This window comes from Bos javanicus, chromosome 3 (assembly GCF_032452875.1).
Source record: "Bos javanicus breed banteng chromosome 3, ARS-OSU_banteng_1.0, whole genome shotgun sequence".
NCBI lineage: Eukaryota > Metazoa > Chordata > Mammalia > Artiodactyla > Bovidae > Bos > Bos javanicus.
Genome location: NC_083870.1, coordinates 68,946,306 through 68,965,291, shown reverse-complemented (window position 1 = coordinate 68,965,291; position 18,986 = coordinate 68,946,306). Strand labels below are relative to the sequence as shown.

The 18,986-nt window shown below is 40.0% G+C and overlaps 1 protein-coding gene across 3 annotated transcripts in view; it reads left to right on the top strand.

Annotated features, from left to right (window-relative positions):
• The first annotated feature begins 14,238 nt into the window (after nucleotides 1-14,238).
• The window catches only part of ST6GALNAC3 (ST6 N-acetylgalactosaminide alpha-2,6-sialyltransferase 3), a 631,673-nt gene continuing 626,925 nt past the window's right edge, over nucleotides 14,239-18,986 (top strand). Inside the window, exon 1 of one of the 3 annotated variants that reach the window (XM_061411550.1) lies at nucleotides 14,239-14,453. In XM_061411550.1, the coding sequence (XP_061267534.1) occupies nucleotides 14,436-14,453 (18 nt within the window). In that variant the 5' untranslated portion in view covers nucleotides 14,239-14,435. The remainder of the gene's footprint in view (nucleotides 14,454-18,986) is intronic. The other 2 variants (XM_061411547.1, XM_061411546.1) reach the window with 2 other exon arrangements.

Here is an 18,986-nt window from a genome sequence, read left to right as displayed (position 1 = left end):
CAACAAAGTAGGGACATTAAAAAAGAAGCAATTGGAGGTGGACAAAAAATTGATACTGTGTGTGGATGTGTGTGTGTGCGTATATATTTATTCTTCATCAGTTCAGTTCAGTCACTTAGTCGTGTCCGACTCCTCGTGACCCCATGGACTACAGAGTGCCGGGCTTCCCTGTCCATCACCAACTCCCAGAGCTTGCTAAAACTCATGTCCATTGAGTCAGTGATGCCCATCCAACCATCTTATTCTCTGTCGTCCCCTTCTCCTCCTGCCTTCAATCTTTCCCAGCATCAAGGTCTTTTCCAGTGAGTCAGTTTTTCCAAAGTACTGGAATATATATTAGTCTTCATCTATGTCTGTATATATAAAACAGCAGTGAAAATGAACTAAGAGTTATATAGAGAACTCTTTTGCCTCAATTTGTATGGTTAAAAATGTTTATGCATATGCTTGTACACTTTATAAGAGCAATACTGCAAACAGAATTGACATTTCTTTGAAAGCTGATATTTTTCAGGGTCACACTTAGCAATTTTAAGTGACTTAGCACATATATATATATATATATATATATGCATATATATATACAGCATCAAAGTAATTTCCATAAAAATAAACAAGAGCTTTGTTGGACTTTCAGCTAATTTGTGTTTTTGTAAGGTTTCTATGCTGAATTATATGTTGAGGGAAGGGACACCATAATATTTTCAATCAGGACATGATTACATGTCTTGCATCATACTGGGCCTTTTAGAGGAAATTAAAGATGCAGCCCTTTTCTACAAGGAGCTTGTTACTTATACAAGCATGAAATATACTCAGGAAACAATTAGAGTCCTAGTTATAATTATATTTGTTTGACATTTATTTAGTTTGATTATGTTGTTAACTATCATATTGATAGAGTCCCTTATTAAACTGTTAAATACCATATGTCCGAAATCTGGGTAATTTGCAGTTACTGATTAAATACCAAGAGAGATAATCCATCACACCACAGGTAGATGATCAGAGAGCATCTCTCCATAGCTGAAGTTTGCCCAGCTGTAGCCTAGCAGACCAAAGGTTCCAGCTAACTGGAACCTCCAAATAATTGGATTTTTCCCCTTGCACTTAGGTTTGATGAAAAAAAAGCAATGCTAAGACAGTAACCAATGAGAGAATTTTTTTCATTGAGTTCCTGAGCATGGTTTGGAATCACTATATGTAAAGCCCAATTTCCTAGCCCATCTCCATGTGTAGTTCTGCTTAGTGAAAGCAATTATTGCTAAGAGTGGCCTTGAAAAACATCAGCTTTCAAAGGAATAATAATTCTGTTTGCAGTATTGCTCTTATAAAGTGGACAAACACATTCAGAAGCATTTTTTTAACCATAAGAATTGAGGCAAAAGAGTTCTCTATATAACCCTTAGTTCATTTTTACTGAAATCACAGTTTTACTTACTTGGCTGTATTCTACCATTGAGGTAACTAAGTTTTATGTGTCTGGAAACGTGTTCTGTGGCCTGACATCCTTCTGAGGGTCTCTAAGGATGGCAACATGGCTAATCAGATCTACTAAAAAGATCCATCAACTAAGCTCACAATGTAATGAAGAGTATCCCAATTACCACATGAATCAGTTACAGGAAAGTCCGTAGTTTAGGAGGGGAGTTGAATGCTGCAGGTACTGTAGGGCCAGGAACTGTGTTTGCCTTGTTCAGGGCTCTATGTCTAATGCAAGTGAATTAGTTGAATTAAGTATTTCCTATTAGAATGGTCATCTAGATTGTAGCTTTTGAATTGGTCATACAGAGATGCTGCTGAAGAAGAGAAGGAAAGACCTTCTGGGGGAAGAATGAGTGGTGAAAAAAATGCAGAGGTGAAAAGAAAAGTGGGGAGTGAGGAGTGGGATTAAAAACTTCACTGAGTTAGAAAAAGCCATTTAGGAGATTATTCAGGGTACAATATCAGCTTTAAAGAAATATTAATTCTGTCTCCTCTAATGCTTAGACTTGGTGGTGGCTTTAGAGAGGTATCATTTTATGTGTGTGCAGTTTTATTCTTCTATACATCATTCTTACCTGTTCCTCCTCCACACCCCACACACACATTTTAAATTAGAAGAAGGATCATTGCTTATTACTAGGGTCAGCTTGAGTTTTAGCTTTGAAACATCCTGAACAAAATTGTTAACTGGGCATGTCTGCACCCCAAGGTACAGAGCTAAAAGAAAGTTTTGCGAGATTCCAGAAGTATTTCACTTGACAGCATGTCTTCACTTTCCTTCAAGATGAACTCTCGGCTAAATCTCATTATTTTGCTATTCCTGAATCCATAAAGAAGCCACTTGAAGTGTCCCTGAAGGACACTAGTGTGTTGATTGTTAGCATGGCTGAGTTGGTGCACGACGCCTTTGGCACTGTGTACCCTGAGGAAATGCCATCTCAAATGCATCATTTTGCTGAGTGCCTCTGCTCAATGCCAGTTCTGGTTTGTCCTCTGAGTAGGCGTGCTTCCTAGAAATTACCCTTCAGCTGACCCCACAGCACATCACACATTACATGTTTAGTGATATCATTCCCATTCCCCGGCTGCAGACAAGAGATGTCTGAGAAGAGGGGAAAGTTTACCATTGAAGGGAAGTGGAAAATGTTTATTTTATGTCTCATCAGAGGCTCGCTGCCAGACACACATTTCAGGGCCCAGTATTCTGGACCTGCAGATGCACGTGGACACTGAAGTGTGGAGAATACAAGTGGAATGCAAGACCAAAAAGACATGGGGAGGTCAGAGTGGTGTGTAATGACTTTAATTTTTTGCAAGGAAAATGTCAGTTTTCACATGAAGGAGCATTTTGGAAAGATTAGAAGTACTGGAGCTAAATATCCCTAAAGAATGTTGTAAAATTCCCTTTTTCAAATATGACAGATTCTCTCATTTCCGGGATAGATTAAATTAGCACAGTCTTGCCTGAAAACAAAGGGTTAATTCAGATGCTCGCTTAAGACATTTGTGCATCAGCCAGGTCTGTGTGACTGCTTCATGTCATTCAAAAATACAGTGACTCTGCAAATATAAGCGTCCTCCTATACTTATGTCCTCTAATTCCTTCCTGGGGTTAGCAATATTTGGGTTTGCTAAAAATAAGAAAGAAAGAAAAAAAAGAAATGTGGTTTGGGGCGGGGGGACTCTATTTAGTAATATGAACACCTTGAATGTTTAACAGAGCATCCATTACTCATCAGTAATTCAATCACCATTCTCTGCATAGCTAAAACTTTAATGACATTTTATGTAATCTCTGTTTACAAGAAAAATAGAAAGTGTGTGTGTGTGTATGTGTGTGTGTGTGTAGCAGAAAAAACAGAAAGACAATAAAATAAAAGATATTTTTGAAGTCAGTGGGTAAATATTTCATTTTAAAGCATACAGTGATAGGATGCCGATAGAAATGATATTTAGGGTCAGAGGAGGAATAAATATTTTGAATCTGTGTATACTCTAGAATTAGTTAATATCATTATATTTTTACAAACTTTACTTCCTAAAAAGTTATTTGAGGTAGCTCACATTCATTCAACAAACATCACTGAATGCCTCATAATTGTCTACATTTTTTGAAAATAGATAAGGAGTGTCAAATCAGACAAAATTCATAATGCCATGTACAGTGAATGTGATTACTAACAGGAGACAATTCTCAATTTGGTCTTGTAAGTTTATGTATATCTTGCCTTAGGGTCTCCCTGGTGGTTGTGATAAAGAACCAATTCAGGAGACGCAAGAGATACGAGTTCAATCCCTGGGTTAAGAATATCTTCTGGAGAGGAAAACGGCAACCCACTCCAGTATTTTCACCTGGAAAATTTCACAGACAGAGGAGCCTGGTGGGTTACAGTCCATGGGGTCACAAAGGAGTCAGACACAACTTAGTGACTAAGCAACAGCAACAGCATACCTTGCCTTTGTTCTGAAATAGCTTTTCAAGAATGTTTGTATAGCTACCAGTCTCGGAAGAGAAAGAATTTCCTTCAGGAGCAAAAAGCCAGCATGCTTATTGCCTATTATAAAGATCTGAGTTCCCTAAACTCAGGGAATTCTTCTACTATTAATAAGTGTAACCCACAGTGGGAGCAGGTATGTGGTTTTTAAGTTATGTTGTAAGAATTGGGGCTTGGGGATCGGGTGCAAACACTGATACTCTGCCTGGAGTAATTGTTGAGAGTGCTAAATAGTCCTCTTCCTATAAATTACAGTCCTGTATCTCTGGGCCCAGGATCTTGGGCTTTAGTCAAGAGCCATAACTGTGTACAGATACTTCCTTAGTTTGCATGTAGGGTAAAGCCTCAGGCCGTTCACAAATCTTGTCAACTACATTAAGTATTTGCACTTTATTCAAACACTTGAGCCAAACTAGTCCTTTCTTAAGGTGAAATATCTTCCTTGGTTTTTAATTTTCTTGTTAGATTTAAACTGAAAAACATTCTCAGGGGAAAAAGGGTAAAGGATGTTATAAGTGAAGAAAGAGGTAAAATGGGGTGATGGGAATATCAAAAATAGTGGGAAAAAACAGGTCAAAGAAAAGAGCAGGGTGTAGGTATGAAACATTTTTGTATGTTCAGACAAATGTAGTTTTTTAAAAAAAATTAAATTCATCCAATGGCTGTACTAATAGACAAACTTTTGTTGAAAATACAGAGAGGCTAATTTATCAGGAGAGAGGTGGTTTAATAATTTTCACCTATTTTTAAATGGCAAATTTTAATTACAATTAAAAAATGGAGAAAATGGTAACTCACTCAAAATGTAAACTGATAAGAGTTAAAGGAAATGATAGTTTTCTAATGTTCTAATCATGCCATGCTTGTCCTGAATACTGCTGAATTCACCGCTTGGAAGGGAAGACTAATCTTATTAGGACTATGTCATAATTTAGAATATGACTTCTTACTATTTCTTAATTACAAAAGTGTCAGTAAAAACTGCAAACTCAGTTATTTAAATATTTGATACCTTTGAAAATCCACATCTCTTCATCTATTAGACAAAATGAATTTATTTATAAGATCTGATTCATTTCATTTTAATAAAAATAAAGATAAAATAAAGTGAAATGAACTGGAAAAAATAATAGTGTAAGTCAGAAAGTAATTTTTAATGAGAATAAATATTGGATAAACAGAATTCACTGCCACTGATTAAAAAATACTGTACATAGTGATTTTTTAAAAAATATCATGATGGAAATAAGGCAGCTTTCATTTAGAAGAAAAGCATCACTGATTTCTTAATCAACTGAGAACACCCACAGGGGTAATTACAGGCCACTCTTGTCGTTAAACATGGGCTGCAAAATCCATCTAAATCAAGTAATCAGTTTGTTGATTAAAAAATAAAAAGGACTAAGATGATATATGCCTTAAAGAGAAATATAAGACATTCTGAGAATATCATGTGTGGTGGAAGGATTACTAATACATGCAAAATTCTTTTCTCAAAGTCTTTGAGTAGTATTCAAAATGGTAGAACAGCCTGGTTTTTCAGGCTTATAAATTTGGGGCTGCTAACACTTTCTCACTTGGCATTCTTCGTTATCTCTTCATAGTTGCTGTGTTTGCGGCACAGAGAAGTGAAAGATGCAAAGAAGAAAGAAATAAGTCAGGAAGCTTGTGATCTATTTGGGAAGTAAGGCCAAAAATAAAAGTCAAAATAAAGATTCAGATAATAGGACAAATTAATGTTGGAAGAAATGCCATGAGATAGAATGTGATTGACCAACAAAGATTTTTGCAAACTAATTGCTAGAATTCACATAGGGGAATCTTTGGTAGACTAGGGTGTCCAAAAAGTCACCGATTTGATTCAGCCATGAAGGACAGTGAAAACTGGCTGCGTGAAGAGTACAAAGATTAAGATGGGGTTGACAAACCTGTTTTGGGCTAAATCTGGCCTGGAGACTACTTTATACAACCTGCAGAACCAAGAACGAATCATACATTTTTCAGTTCAGTTCAGTTGCTCAGTTGTGTCCGACTTTTTGCAACCCCATGGACTGCAGCATGTCAGGCTTCCCTGTTCATCGCCAACTCCCAGAGCTTACTCAAACTCACGTCCATTGAGTCAGTGATGCCATCCAACTATCTCATCCTCTGTCATCCACTTCTCCTCCTGCCTTCAATCTTTCCCAGCATCAGGGTCTTTTCTAGTGAGTCAGTTCTTCGCATCAGGTGGCCAGAGTATTGGAGTTTCAGCTTCAACAACAGTCCTTCCAATGAATATTCAGGACTGATTTCCTTTAGTATAGACTAGTTGGGTCTCCTTGCAGTCCAAGGGACTCTCAAGAGTCTTCTCCAACACCACAGTTCAAAAGCATCAATTCTTCTGCACTCAGCTTTCTTTATAGTCCTACTCTCACATCCATACATGACCACTGGAAAAACCATAGCCTTGACTAGATGGACCTTTGTTGGCAAAGTAATAATATCTCTGCTTTTTAATATGCTGTCTAGGTTGATCATAGCTTTCCTTCCAAGGAGCGGAAAAATAAAGTCAGCCACTGTTTCCACTGTTTCCCCATCTATCTGCCATGAAATGATAGGACCAGATGCCATGATATTAGTTTTCTGAATGTTGAGCTTTAAGCCAACTTTTTCATTCTCCTCTTTCACTTTCATCAAGAGGCTCTTTAGTTCTTCACTTAGCCATAAAGGTGGTGTCATCTGCATATCTGAAGTTATTTCTATTTATCCCGGCAATCTTGATTCCAGCTTGTGCTTCATCCAGCTCAGCATTTCACATGATGTACTCTGCATATAAGGTAAATAAGCAGGGTGACAATATGCAGCCTTGATGTACTCCTTTCCCAATTTGGAACCAATCTGTTGTTCCCTGTCCAGTTATAACTTTTGTTTCTTGACCTGCATACATATTTCATACAAATATATATTATATACATATTTCTCAGGAGGCAGGTCAGGTGGTCTGGTATTCCCATCTCTTTCAGAATTTTCCACAGTTTGTTGTTATCCACACAGTCAAAGGCTTTGGCATAGTCAGTAAAGCAGAAGTAGATGTTTTTCTGGAACTCTCTTGCTTTTTTGATGATCCAGTGGATGTTGGCAATTTGATCTTTGGTTCCTCTGCCTTTTCTAAAACCAGCTTGAACATCTGGAAGTTCATGGTTCACGTATTGTTGAAGCCTGGCTTGGAGAATTTTGAGCATTACTTTGCTAGTGTGTGAGATGAGTGCAATTTTGCGGTAGTTTGAACATTGCCTTTCTTTGGGATTGAAATAAAAACTGACCTTTTCCAGTCCTGTGGCCACTGCTGAGTTTTCCAAATTTGCTGGCATATTGAGTGCAGCACTTTCACAGCATCATCATTTAGGATTTGAAATAGCTCAACTGGAATTCCATCACCTCCACTAGCTTTGTTCATAGTGATGTTTCCTAAGGCCTGCTTGACTTTGCATTCCAGGATGTCTGGCTCTAGATGAGTGATCACACTGTCATGGTTACCTGAGTCATGAAGATCTTTTTTTGTATAGTTCTGTGTATTCTTGCCACCTTTTCTTATGTTTGAAAAAAAAAGAAGAATATTCATAACACTGAAAATTTATATGAAATTTAAACTTCAGTGTCCACCAATAAGGTTTTATTGGTACACAGCTGTTATCCATTTGTTTATGTCTATGGCTGCTTTTGTGGTACAATGCAGACTGTACAATGTACATGTGTACCACAGGTACAATGTGGCACAAGGGCAGAACTGAGTAGTTGTGACAGAGAATAAATGGTTTAAAAAGTCTAAAGTATTTAGTATATAGATCATTACTAACAAAGCTTGCTGACTCCTGATGTAAGAGAATAATGGGCAATGATAATGGAAAGGAATGTTGGCATGCTTATAAGACACCCAGCTTGAGATGAAAAGGAACCCTTGCAGGTTTTGAATATAGGAGGAAGCCAAACTGCCTTTGCTTCCTAAACACATCACCTGTGCCTACAAATGTTTGTTAAATCATAAAAAAATGAACAACAATGTTTCAGATTCCTAACCCCACTGTTGCTTTAGAATTGTTGCTCTTCAAAAGAATGAATGCTATTTCAGCAAAGGCCATGTACCTTGACTCTCTGAGGTTGTCCATCCTAATCTCCCACAAGTGTGCTGTGAGCGGCTCTCACAGATTTTGACGTTGTTGGGCGTGAAACAGTACCTTGTGTTTTGGGGCTTTTCTAAGAGTGTATTTAGATGACTCCTCCCTGGACCTTTCTTCTCTGGATTGTATGACATTGTTTGTCTTCTACTTTTCCTACATAGCTCAGATAGAACTACAAAAAGTGAGAGTTTGCACTGACACAAAGAATTGACCAGAAAAGCTCACTGTCTCTAGAGGGTTTGTGAGAGCCAGATCATTAGAGAAAAAGTGGTTCAGGCAAAGACACATTGCAGAAGGAGGCCAATGTTAGACCACTCCTGTGGGTGTTCGCATCAGATCCACCATGGATTCATTTCAAATACCAAGTTTCCTCTAATATTTTAAGGCAGCATGTCACCAAGCCTTGCTAAGGGGTGAAATATAAGAAGAGTGTAGAGAAACACATGGGAAGAACCTCACCATAAAAAGAAAACAAACTCTGGGAAATGTGGTTAAGAAATATCAGACTCAATTAATAGTGGAGCCTTCAATAACTTTAGAGAAATCCAATACAAACCAAATTCAAATGACATGCCAGAGTTTCTAGCCATGCTTGCTTTCAGTTGACTGTGTTTTTAAAAAATCTTAGGCGGATTTCTTTAAGGAAACCAAACCTGGTTAAAACCTACATTCCTCTAGGTAATAAAAATTAGGTAAAATACAAATTTCACATTTTTATCTTTTACTTAAAAACAGATATCTTTTTAAAGTTTTTGTCTCATTTACAAAAAAATTTTTTGAGAAATGATGGGACGATCATTTCTCAGTATATCATTCAGTAGAGTAGGGCAGAGATGAAGTTAAGGGAGAACGTTGAGAATGAGAAAAGTTATCATATTTTAAAAATGCAATTTAAAATAAAAATGCATAACTTGTTTTGGAGCTAATCCCAGATAAGTATGACTATAGTCAGGGATAATGATGAAAATGAAATCTGGATTAGAACTGTGTAAAGCTTTGAAAAAGCAGTAAGCGCAAGTGTTGGGAATGTAAAATGGATGAAATTTTGGAATGATCTTCTACCCTAAATGGAGGGAAATAAAGCTTAACTCACATGTCAGTATGGTCTCATAAATACTCACCTAGAAGAGCACAACCACAGAATACTTGGATATAGATACAGATGCAGACACACACATGGACATGGACAAATAGATGTGCTTTAGGGTATGAAAAAGTTCCTAGGTCAAAATTGTAACAGTGCAATGCATTCTAGAAAAAAAAATCATTTCCTACCCTAGCCAAGAATGTAAAAAAATGACTGCCCCACAACATTGTATAATGAATCTTCTAGCCGCAGTCTCCTATAGAAGCATAATTTATGTAGTGGATGACAAGAAGAGTTTTATGATATCTGGAATTCATTTAAAATTTTTAGATGGGCAAAACTGAGATCCAATTAAAACCTTAATAAATGACTCTGTGTTGAATACAAATATATTAAATTAATATGTGTGCAAGATGAAATTGGAAAAGTTATGGGAGTCTGAGTTTTAATTCTATTTCTATTAGGAAACATTATAACTCAGAGAATTACATGGTAATGGGATTGTTTACACTGAAAGCAAAACTGAATTTAAATAGGACATTTTAGCCCATGACTTGTCATAACTTATACAATCTCAGCCTTAAGGCATATTAAAATTAAGGTGAAAGGCTGGTGAGGAAAAGGAAGATGGACCATTAGAGCCCAGAAGAACCCACAGGAGGCTGATGTAACAATAGGGCCAGTTCCCAAGGATCTTACCATGGAGGAAAGCAAGGGCTGGCAGGCTGCTGTACATCAGGCCCCACCCACATCATACAACCATGAGAGATACCGCAGGGAGAGTCTTTGGTCAGATGAAATTCTCATGAGCAGAAGGTGGTAATAGCTGGTTTTACGGGAAACCTGGATGGGATATGCAATGTCTTTGTTAAAGTAGGACCCAGGAGCTAAGGGTTGATAGATACAAGTGAGTATACCTATCCTGTACACTTAGAAAGATAGAATGTATTTATTTCCCATATACTTACATATTTGCTCTAGGTTTTGTATCCTGGTCTGTATCCAGCACGTGGCACACGTGCATGCTAAGTTGCTTCAGTTGTGTCCAGCTCTTTACAACTCTATGGACCATAGCCCACCAGGCTCCTCTGCCCATGGGATTCTCCAGGCAAGAATAGTAGAGTGGGTTGCCATGCCCTTCTCCAGGGAATCTTCCCAACCCAGGGATAGAACCCCTATCTCTTACATCTACCTGCATTGGTAGGCAGGTTCTTTCCCATTAGCGCCTCCTGGGTAGGTCCCAGTATGTATTCTAGAGAGGATATATTCTTACCCTTGGTTTTTTGACTATCAAATCTAAGACAATTAGATTAAATTTGAATGGTGTCAAATGATAGAGATTGGGCTTCTAATCTACCTGGGAGCCGAGTGTAGCAGTTATGAGTGCAGACACAGAAGCCCAACTATCTCAGTTCAAATCTCTGTTGCCCTACTTACCAGCTGAGAATGACAACATTGATATGGATGTCATGAGGATCAAATGGGATATTGTATATAGTTGCAGGGTGCCTATGGTTGGTTATTATTATTTTTGGAAACAGGCTTTTGGCTTTAAGTCATGTAACTTGAGACTTGGAAAATTATGCTGTATCTATGGGCTAAACTAAGCTACTCCTATAGTTTGGCTAGTTTTAAAACAGACAACCAGTACCCACCTGCACATCTGGCTGTGCCTTCATTCCCTAATAAGATCAGAATATGCTTTTATTACCATCCAACTGCTTTTTTTCTCACCCAACTTCTGTCCAGCTCAAAGAATGACTGTTAATATTGTTTTGTAAAACTTTTGGTCCAGACTTACTTTAGAATTGTTTGAGTTTGTTTTTAGGTTGTTATAAAATATGACAATTCCTGCCCCTATTTAGTTATAATTTATGGATGCTAACAAAAGAATAACATTTTGGGAAGTGTGGACATGGGTGGGTGGGAGTTTGAGAGAGCCATACACAAGATTGAGGGAGCTAGTGAAACCCTCTTGGCGATGTACCCAAGCCACAGGATGCTGGTTGTTTGCCTGATCAGTGTTTATTTTTCTGAGACACTCAAGAAGAATGGAAATCATCCTATTCACACTCTCTTTAGTCAACTTTTTTTTTTTTTTTTTTGCTTTAGAAAAAGAGCTACCATTTTGAGAATGTTCATAGTGCCGGAGATTGAGGTGAGTGGATTTACAAGCAGTATCTTATTTTTCACAAGGAATTACATATTATTAAATAAACTAAGGATTAAAGAGAGGTTAAGAAACTTGATCAAGGTCTTCCAGCAAGGAAGGGCTCAATGGGGTTGCTCGCTGGAGTCCACTGTGTTGTCTCCCAGAACGGCAAACTTTCTGGATGGAAAAAGAGAGCTCTGTCTGCTCTTGGCCTTCCCACCTGCCACCCTGTCAGACTCAGTCCCTCTTTTCTTATAGCTTTGCTTCCACTTTGGATAAGGACCTTGTTGTGGTAGTCACTCAGCCATGTCCAACTCTTTGTGACCCTTGGACTGTAGCCACTGGGCTCTTCTGTCTATAGGATTCTCCAGGCAAGAATACTGGCGTGAGTTGCCATTCCCTTCTCCAGGGGATCTTCCTGACCCAGGGATCGAACCTGGGTCTCCTGCATTGCAGGCAGGTTCTTTACTGTCTGAGCCATTAGGGAACCCTGGTTAAGGACCTTATCACATTGTATTATATCATATATGTCTTATCTTTCTCACTTGACAACCTGAGATAATGTTAGAGACCACAGAAATCATTCTCTCATCTCTGATAGGTCCTGTAGTACTTCAATAAAAGTTTTCTCCTCCAGTTAAAGTTAGCTCAAAAAAATTTTAATCTTCTAGTAGCAGCTCAATAAAAGTTTGTTGAATTCACAAACAGATGAAATACTGAGTATTCCTGACTCACTGAAGACCATGAGAGAAAGTGGTGGTTTAAAACACGCAGTCAGGATCAAGGAGTTCTTCTTTGAAAATACAGCAGATCTCTGAAACAGATGGAAGGGTTAGAGGAAGGAGTGGGAGAGCAGAGTCTTCTTCAGGGAGACTAAAAAGAGGAGTTTCCCTTGGGAGCAAGTCAGTTCCTCCACAGTCTCAGCCTCTGCAACCCCTTTCTGAGGTTCCTCCTGCTCTCCCGGGATTTTGCATGTTCTCATCAAGAAAACATCAAATGCCTTCCTTGACAGCTGGGGCTTTTGCTCTATGGTTTGTGAGCCAATCTCAGATGTCACAGTCACCACTGGCAGCCTATAGTGCTTTTCCTGACGCCATGTAGGCAAACTAAACTGGGTTCCAGCAAGTGAAACTTCTTTTGGGTAAATATTTTGGGCCTACTTTTAATATTTCTCTGACAAACTAAGTGGTGGAGATCTGTATATACACAGGTCAGTCTCTCCCTTTTTCTGCTATGTATGTGATGTTACTTTCCTCGTAGAAATAACTGTTTCTCTTAGTCAGTTCTGGATGGGGAATTGGGCTTTCCTTGCTGCTTTTCAGTCAACAAGGAAAGGGGGCTTGCTGAAGAGAGGTGGAGAGGGCCTAGGACATGTCTTCTCCCAGATCCCCTGCTTCTTAGGTGGAGCTGCTATACCTCACCGTGTTTTAGCATCAGAGTATTCAGGTTGGATGGGAGAAGGCAGTGGCACCCCACTCCAGTACTCTTGCCTGGAAAATCCCATGGATGGAGGAGCCTGGTAGGCTGCAGTCCGTGGGGTCCGCTAAGAGTCAGACACGACTGAGAGACTTCACTTTCACTTTTCACTTTCATGCACTGGAGAAGGAAATGGCAACCTACTCCAGTGTTCTTGCCTGGAGAATCCCAGGGACGGAGGAGCCTGGTGGGCTGCCGTCTATGGGGCTGCACAGAGTCGGACACGACTGAAGTGACTTAGCAGCAGCTTTCAGGTTGGATGCTGAAAACTGGCCTCTCTGGACTTCCAATGCTAATAGAAAAGTTTAGATCTAACCTTGTTACTGAAATTGCAACAAAATTGTCAAATTCTAAACTTGTTCCAGGAAAGGGCAAAAGTCCTGTGCATGTGCGTGCACCTGCACACACACACTCTCTCTCTCTCTTTATATATATATATATATATATATATATACGCATACAGTTAATGTATATATATGAAAATATACTATATTTTCATATATACATATATTCTATTTACAGTGTATTTATGTATAACTACATTTTTCATGGGCTTCCCAGGTGGTGCTAGTGGTAAAGAACCTGCCGGCCACTGCAGGAGATGTAAGAGACAAGGTTTTAATCCCTGGGTTGGGAAAATTCCCTGGAGAACGACAGGCAATCCATTCCAGTATTCTTGCCTAAAAACGTAAGCTTAAAGCAGGAAAGAGCAATGCATTATCAGTTCAGTTCAGTCGCTCAGTTGTGTCCGACTCTTTGTGACCCGGTGGACTGCAGCCCGCCAGGCTCCTCTGTCCATGAGATTCTCCAGGCAATGAAAGATCATCGAACCCAAGTCTCCCGCATTGCAGGCGGATTCTTTACCGCCTGAGCCACGAAAGAAGACATTGTGTACTTAGAAACGAAATATATCCTACATAGGCTCCAGATGGTTGCATCTTTCCTTGATTGACATTTGTGCTCCCTTTTAATGGCAAATTAATTTTAGATAAGGCCATCACAGGGTTTTAAAGTAGAATGAAGGCTCTTTCCTTGACCAGCTTAGGGAGAATTTTGCTACTTTTGAAGAATCCTTTGATGTACCCAAAGCCTGGAGAGAGATGATTCCAAACCCACTAAACTTCTTTAAAAGTGTGAAGGGTCTGCTATGAGTTCTCTGATCTGTTAGCGAAGACCGTATCGAGGAGAAGAAAAGGCCACTTTCTCTCCCCAGCGGGACCCATCTGAGCTCCCAGCCTGCTGCTGAGCGACATTATATACGATGAACAGACAGAAGTTTACAGAAAAAAACAGAAAAGAAAAAGTAGCAAGCACCAAGAGGCAGCCGCAGGCGCCAGGGACGGCACGTGATCTGGGGGCGGGGCCTCGCAGGCCGCTAGCCAGTGGACGGGACCGGGGGCGGGCCCACGACCCAAGGGGCGGGGCCTGTGCCCGCGCAGCTCTCACCGCGGTCCCCTTATTTGGATCTGCGGGAATGTGGGCTGGAGCGGTCCTGCAGCGGTACCAGCCTCCAGCCTGTCGCCGGGACTGCCCCTGACCCAGGCGCGCCCGCTGCTCGGTGGCAGGAGGGCCGGCGGAGCGCCATGGCCTGCATCCTGAAGGTAACGAATCGCATCTATGGCTCGGACGCGTGGTTGGCCAGCCTCTTGCTGCTCAGAGGCGCGGAGTCAACCGCGGTCCCACCGCATCCTCATCTCAGTTGTCTTTTCCTGGCGTTGATTTTCTTTTTGTTCCTTTGGCAAATGCATATGGAGGGAGATTCAGAAACATGTAGCTGGCACGGCTTCTCTTCCCACCATTCCTGCCTGCTCGCGCCTGCATTGAAGGAACTGCAGACTGTTGGCTCCAGGGGAGAGAAGGGCTGTGTGCCGAATAATGGGGATGGCAGGGAGGGGAGGGGTGCTCCAGCGAATCCCGCGGCCCCGATGCCTGAGGCCTTTCTGAAGCCACGCACAGTAGAGCAAAGGCTGGCCACGGATTATTGGTGCTGAGGAGTAGAGCGCTTTTGAATGGGATGAGAGTGAGCAGAGGGAGTTCTACCTCACATTTGATCATATGAAGACAGAAACTTCTGAGTTTACAGGTAGTCCCTTAGGAATGAGTTTTCTGTGAAATCAGCTAACTCTGTGCCCGAAGTTCCACTTCGGAAGAGTTCACAAGAGGATGTATTTATTAGTAGAGAATTTCAAACCTAACTTTGGCTAAAAAATTTAAACAGTTGAACCTTTCTTTTGCTCACAAACACACAAAATGATTTCACTCCCTCTCAGAGTCTGCTCAGGCGCCCCTTCTTTGTTGAGTTTTCTTTCTCCACGTGTGTTCTTAGCCTGGAGTGAACATCTTTCTAGGTTCACAGCCTTGTAGCATCAGGTGGGAGGACTTGGTGTGAGTGCCTCACTTGAGAACTTTTTATTCCACAGGGAATTTTGTTTATTTTTTCATTCAATTTGTTTGTTTTTTCATTTTTCTGCACTATTGTTTCTACTGGTGCCTAACCTGACTCCTGACTGTATATGAGTCAAAAACATTCACAGCATGAAAGTTTCCTGGGCCTTGACTGGAGAGTGTAAAGGCCTACTCGTTCCAAGTTTGGGGAAGCTGTGTGTGACAGAGGGAAAACACCAGAAATTTGTGTGTGTATACGTGTGTATGTGTGTGTGTGTGTAGGAGCATTTGTTTTTCTGTGGAGTGATTTGAAGCCATCTACTGCTATATTAGTTACCTGAATCCTCTTCCAACATGCCTTGGTGTTAATGATGCAAATAAGAGACTAACCTAGTTTGTTTCCATTTCTTATAGTAAAGGAGATGAGATATTTCCTGTGATTTCTCTGAACTTCCTTTGTTTGATTTCGGAACATTATCTGGGATGTAATGGTAGCAAGATCAAATAATACATTTTTATTATTTACATTCGTACTACAATGTGGGATTTTTACCTTGGAGACTTCTAGCACAAGGACTGAAATATAATATGAGTCATCTCTACTATTTATTGGGTTATTAGCCTAAAGGGAAGTTGAGTGTGACGTTTATTGTTGGCTGTCTTCTTCCCTTTTGATTTCTTCTCTATCTCATCTTGCACATGTTCCAAACATTTTTAAGACATTTTAAGATGAATCTGATCCAACTTTGCCTTTCTAGCCCCTCACACTGACCTCAGACATTTGGGACATATCTGATTGCTCCTTATTTTTTCTCCACTGAACCAAGCTGGGGTGCAGACAGGTAAACTGCAAAGAGCAAAGGCTTTGGACTTAGAAAGACCTTGGTCTGAACTCAGGCTCTGCCAGATGCTACCGGTGTGACCTTGGACAAGTCACTTAAATCATCTCTGAGTCTCAATTTCCTTAATATAAGACTAAAGTAACAGCACCACAAGGTTGTAATATTCCACAGGGTTGCTGTGGGGATGAAATAATATAAGATATGAAAAATACTTCGTGGAACGGGCATTCAGTATGTGCTAGTTTCCCTCATAAATAATAATAACTACAGTGTAATTAACCTTTACTATATCCTCAGCTCATTTCATATAACTGTTATTCTTATGTCAAGCCCTACAAGGTGAGTATCATTGTTTAAAATCCCATTTTACAGATGAGGAAGCAGAGGCTCCTGAGTTTAAGAGATTTATCCAAGGGAACAGGGTTAAGGGCAGGGTGAACCTGGACTTAGATTCAGATCTGCCAGCCTTCTTTATATTTTAACTGTGTCCCTATACCTTCCCATGTGATGACTTTCTAAGTTGCCCTAAAACCATTCAGAATCCTTATCACCTTCGAGAAACAAAGTACCATTGTGCAACGATGGTCTTGATGGCCTGTGGTAGACCTTTTCTCCTTGTCTTTGAAGGGCCATGTGTGGTGCAGTGGACAGTCCATACACCTAGATTCCATGCAGGCTTGATCTCCTGCATATATTAGACAGTCACTGCAACTTGGAACATCAATTTGCCCAAGCTGTAGAATGGCTGACAGGGTTTTATGAGGGTAAGATGATATACTGTTTTTGTTGCTTTTGATGAAATATTTTCTGCCATAACTGGCCCTAGGCTTGCTGTAGGTATCACAAAATGTATAAGCCAATGACTCCATTCTCAATTGGCTTCCAGTATAGTAAGGGGGATAGAAAAGTAAATGAATGTTTATGTTACAATGTGAAGAGTAATAGGTCTGTGGAAGGCATAAGAGAGAAGCATGGAGAGAGAAAGCAATGAACCCTCTAATTGGACAATCGGGATGGACTTCTCACTCATATATGATTTGAACTGTAATTTGAAGATTGAATATGATGTAGTGTGATGAAGCTTGTGTTTTAGAAGGATAACTTTTGAGGCAGGGTCAACTTTATTCCGTGGGCAAAATATAGTCTTCTCAACAGAATTTAGAGGTAGATCTTATTTTACATTTTTACATTATGAGAAAACTGAGATACAAAGAGGTGGATTAACCTATCATTATTGCCTAAATAGTGACCCTAAATAGGAATCCTTGACTAGCTAAGAGGAGGAGCCTATACTGTGGCAGCAAATGGTGGTCTTTGGGGGCCATACAGATTATCCACTCAAGGTTTTATGCATAGTAAGAGCCCATTCTGCCCATGTGTAAAGCTGGTTCTCATAATGGAATAATGATTACCTCAATAATCATTTAATTGCGGAATATATACTTACTCTACACTGCATGGACTTTGAAGAAATATGTGGGTTTTGTTTATGGTTCCACCACTTACTGTTTGTGCAACCACTAATAAGTTTCTTGATTTCATTGCCTCAGTTTCTGAAATGGAGATGATCATGCATTCCTCAATGGGTTATTCTACAGGTTAAATGGGAATATCTTCACATTAGTTAGAATAGGCTAGTTTACTGCAGTAAAAAACAGCCTCACGTCTTAGTAGGTTCATTTCTTGCCGTGCTTCTGGTTAGGCAGCTCTTCTGGGGAGCTAGGCCATTGTGAACAAGCAAATAAAGGGCCACTCTCTTTCCATAGGGTGTTTTAAAAGTCTTTGAAATTTGGTAGACAAGGAAGATATTTACTTAGTATTTATTTGGTTATTAGTAAAATAAAACTTTTAAATTTATAAAAGTCATTTGATTTTCTTCTCTTATAAATTACAGATTAGTATTTGCTATAATGAAAACCTATTCATATTTTCTTTAATGATTTCTATCTTTGGCCAGCAGTTACTTTTTGAGAACAGTTTCATGTATACCTTTGATGTTTAACATATATTTAGTGAATTGTATTAAGGTTCTTTTTTTGGATTCTGTGCTGAAATGTACACTGAGTTGACATGTGGACACAGGACACTTCTTTCTGCCTTGGAAAAGATTATGGTTTTGCCAGGTTGCTGAGACTTAGGAACTTGAAGCAGTTAGACAATAGCACAATAGGCGCGTGACTAAGCTACTGTTATCTTCTCTACCTGTCACCTGTCCTTGTATGACATTGATCCTTTTTTGGAGGGCCCTGCTGTGAGACGTGCAGGATCTTAATTCCCTAATCAGGGGTCAAACCCATACCTCCTACAGTGGAATGGAAGCTCAGAGTCTTAACCACTGTACCACCAGGGAAGTCCCTACCTTGATCTTGATTGATGGGAAATTTGATGAGTGTTGATATCCAGTTATGTATGGGCTTGGTGTCTTCTCATTTACTCTTCCCCCACTGCTCTAGACCTAATCCTTCACCATGCTGCATCAATTCTATCTCAGGAAAATCTGTCAATTCTGCACATTATCCTCCATCCCTGTCACCTCTGTCTTGTCCAGAACCTCATATTTGGTCTGTGTTTTGAAATAGTCTCCTTTCCTTCAGGCTCTTCATAAACTCGCCCACCTTCCACATCACTCTCAGATTACTGTGCTGAAGCACAGTGCTCATCAAACCATTTGTAGGCTTAAATGCTTGTCTTGGTTCCCCAGCCCCTGAAGGAGAAGCCCAGCTATTTAGCTTGGCATTCAGGTTCCTTCCAAATCTAGCCCCTGCCCGCATATCTGGCCTCACTGCCTGCTACTCCCTTACCTATGATCTAGATACTTATCTAGATGAACTCCAAATCTTCAGATATACCTCCTTTCATGGTTCTGTGCCTTTGTAGTATAGTATAGGGGTTGAAGGGGTTTCCTTG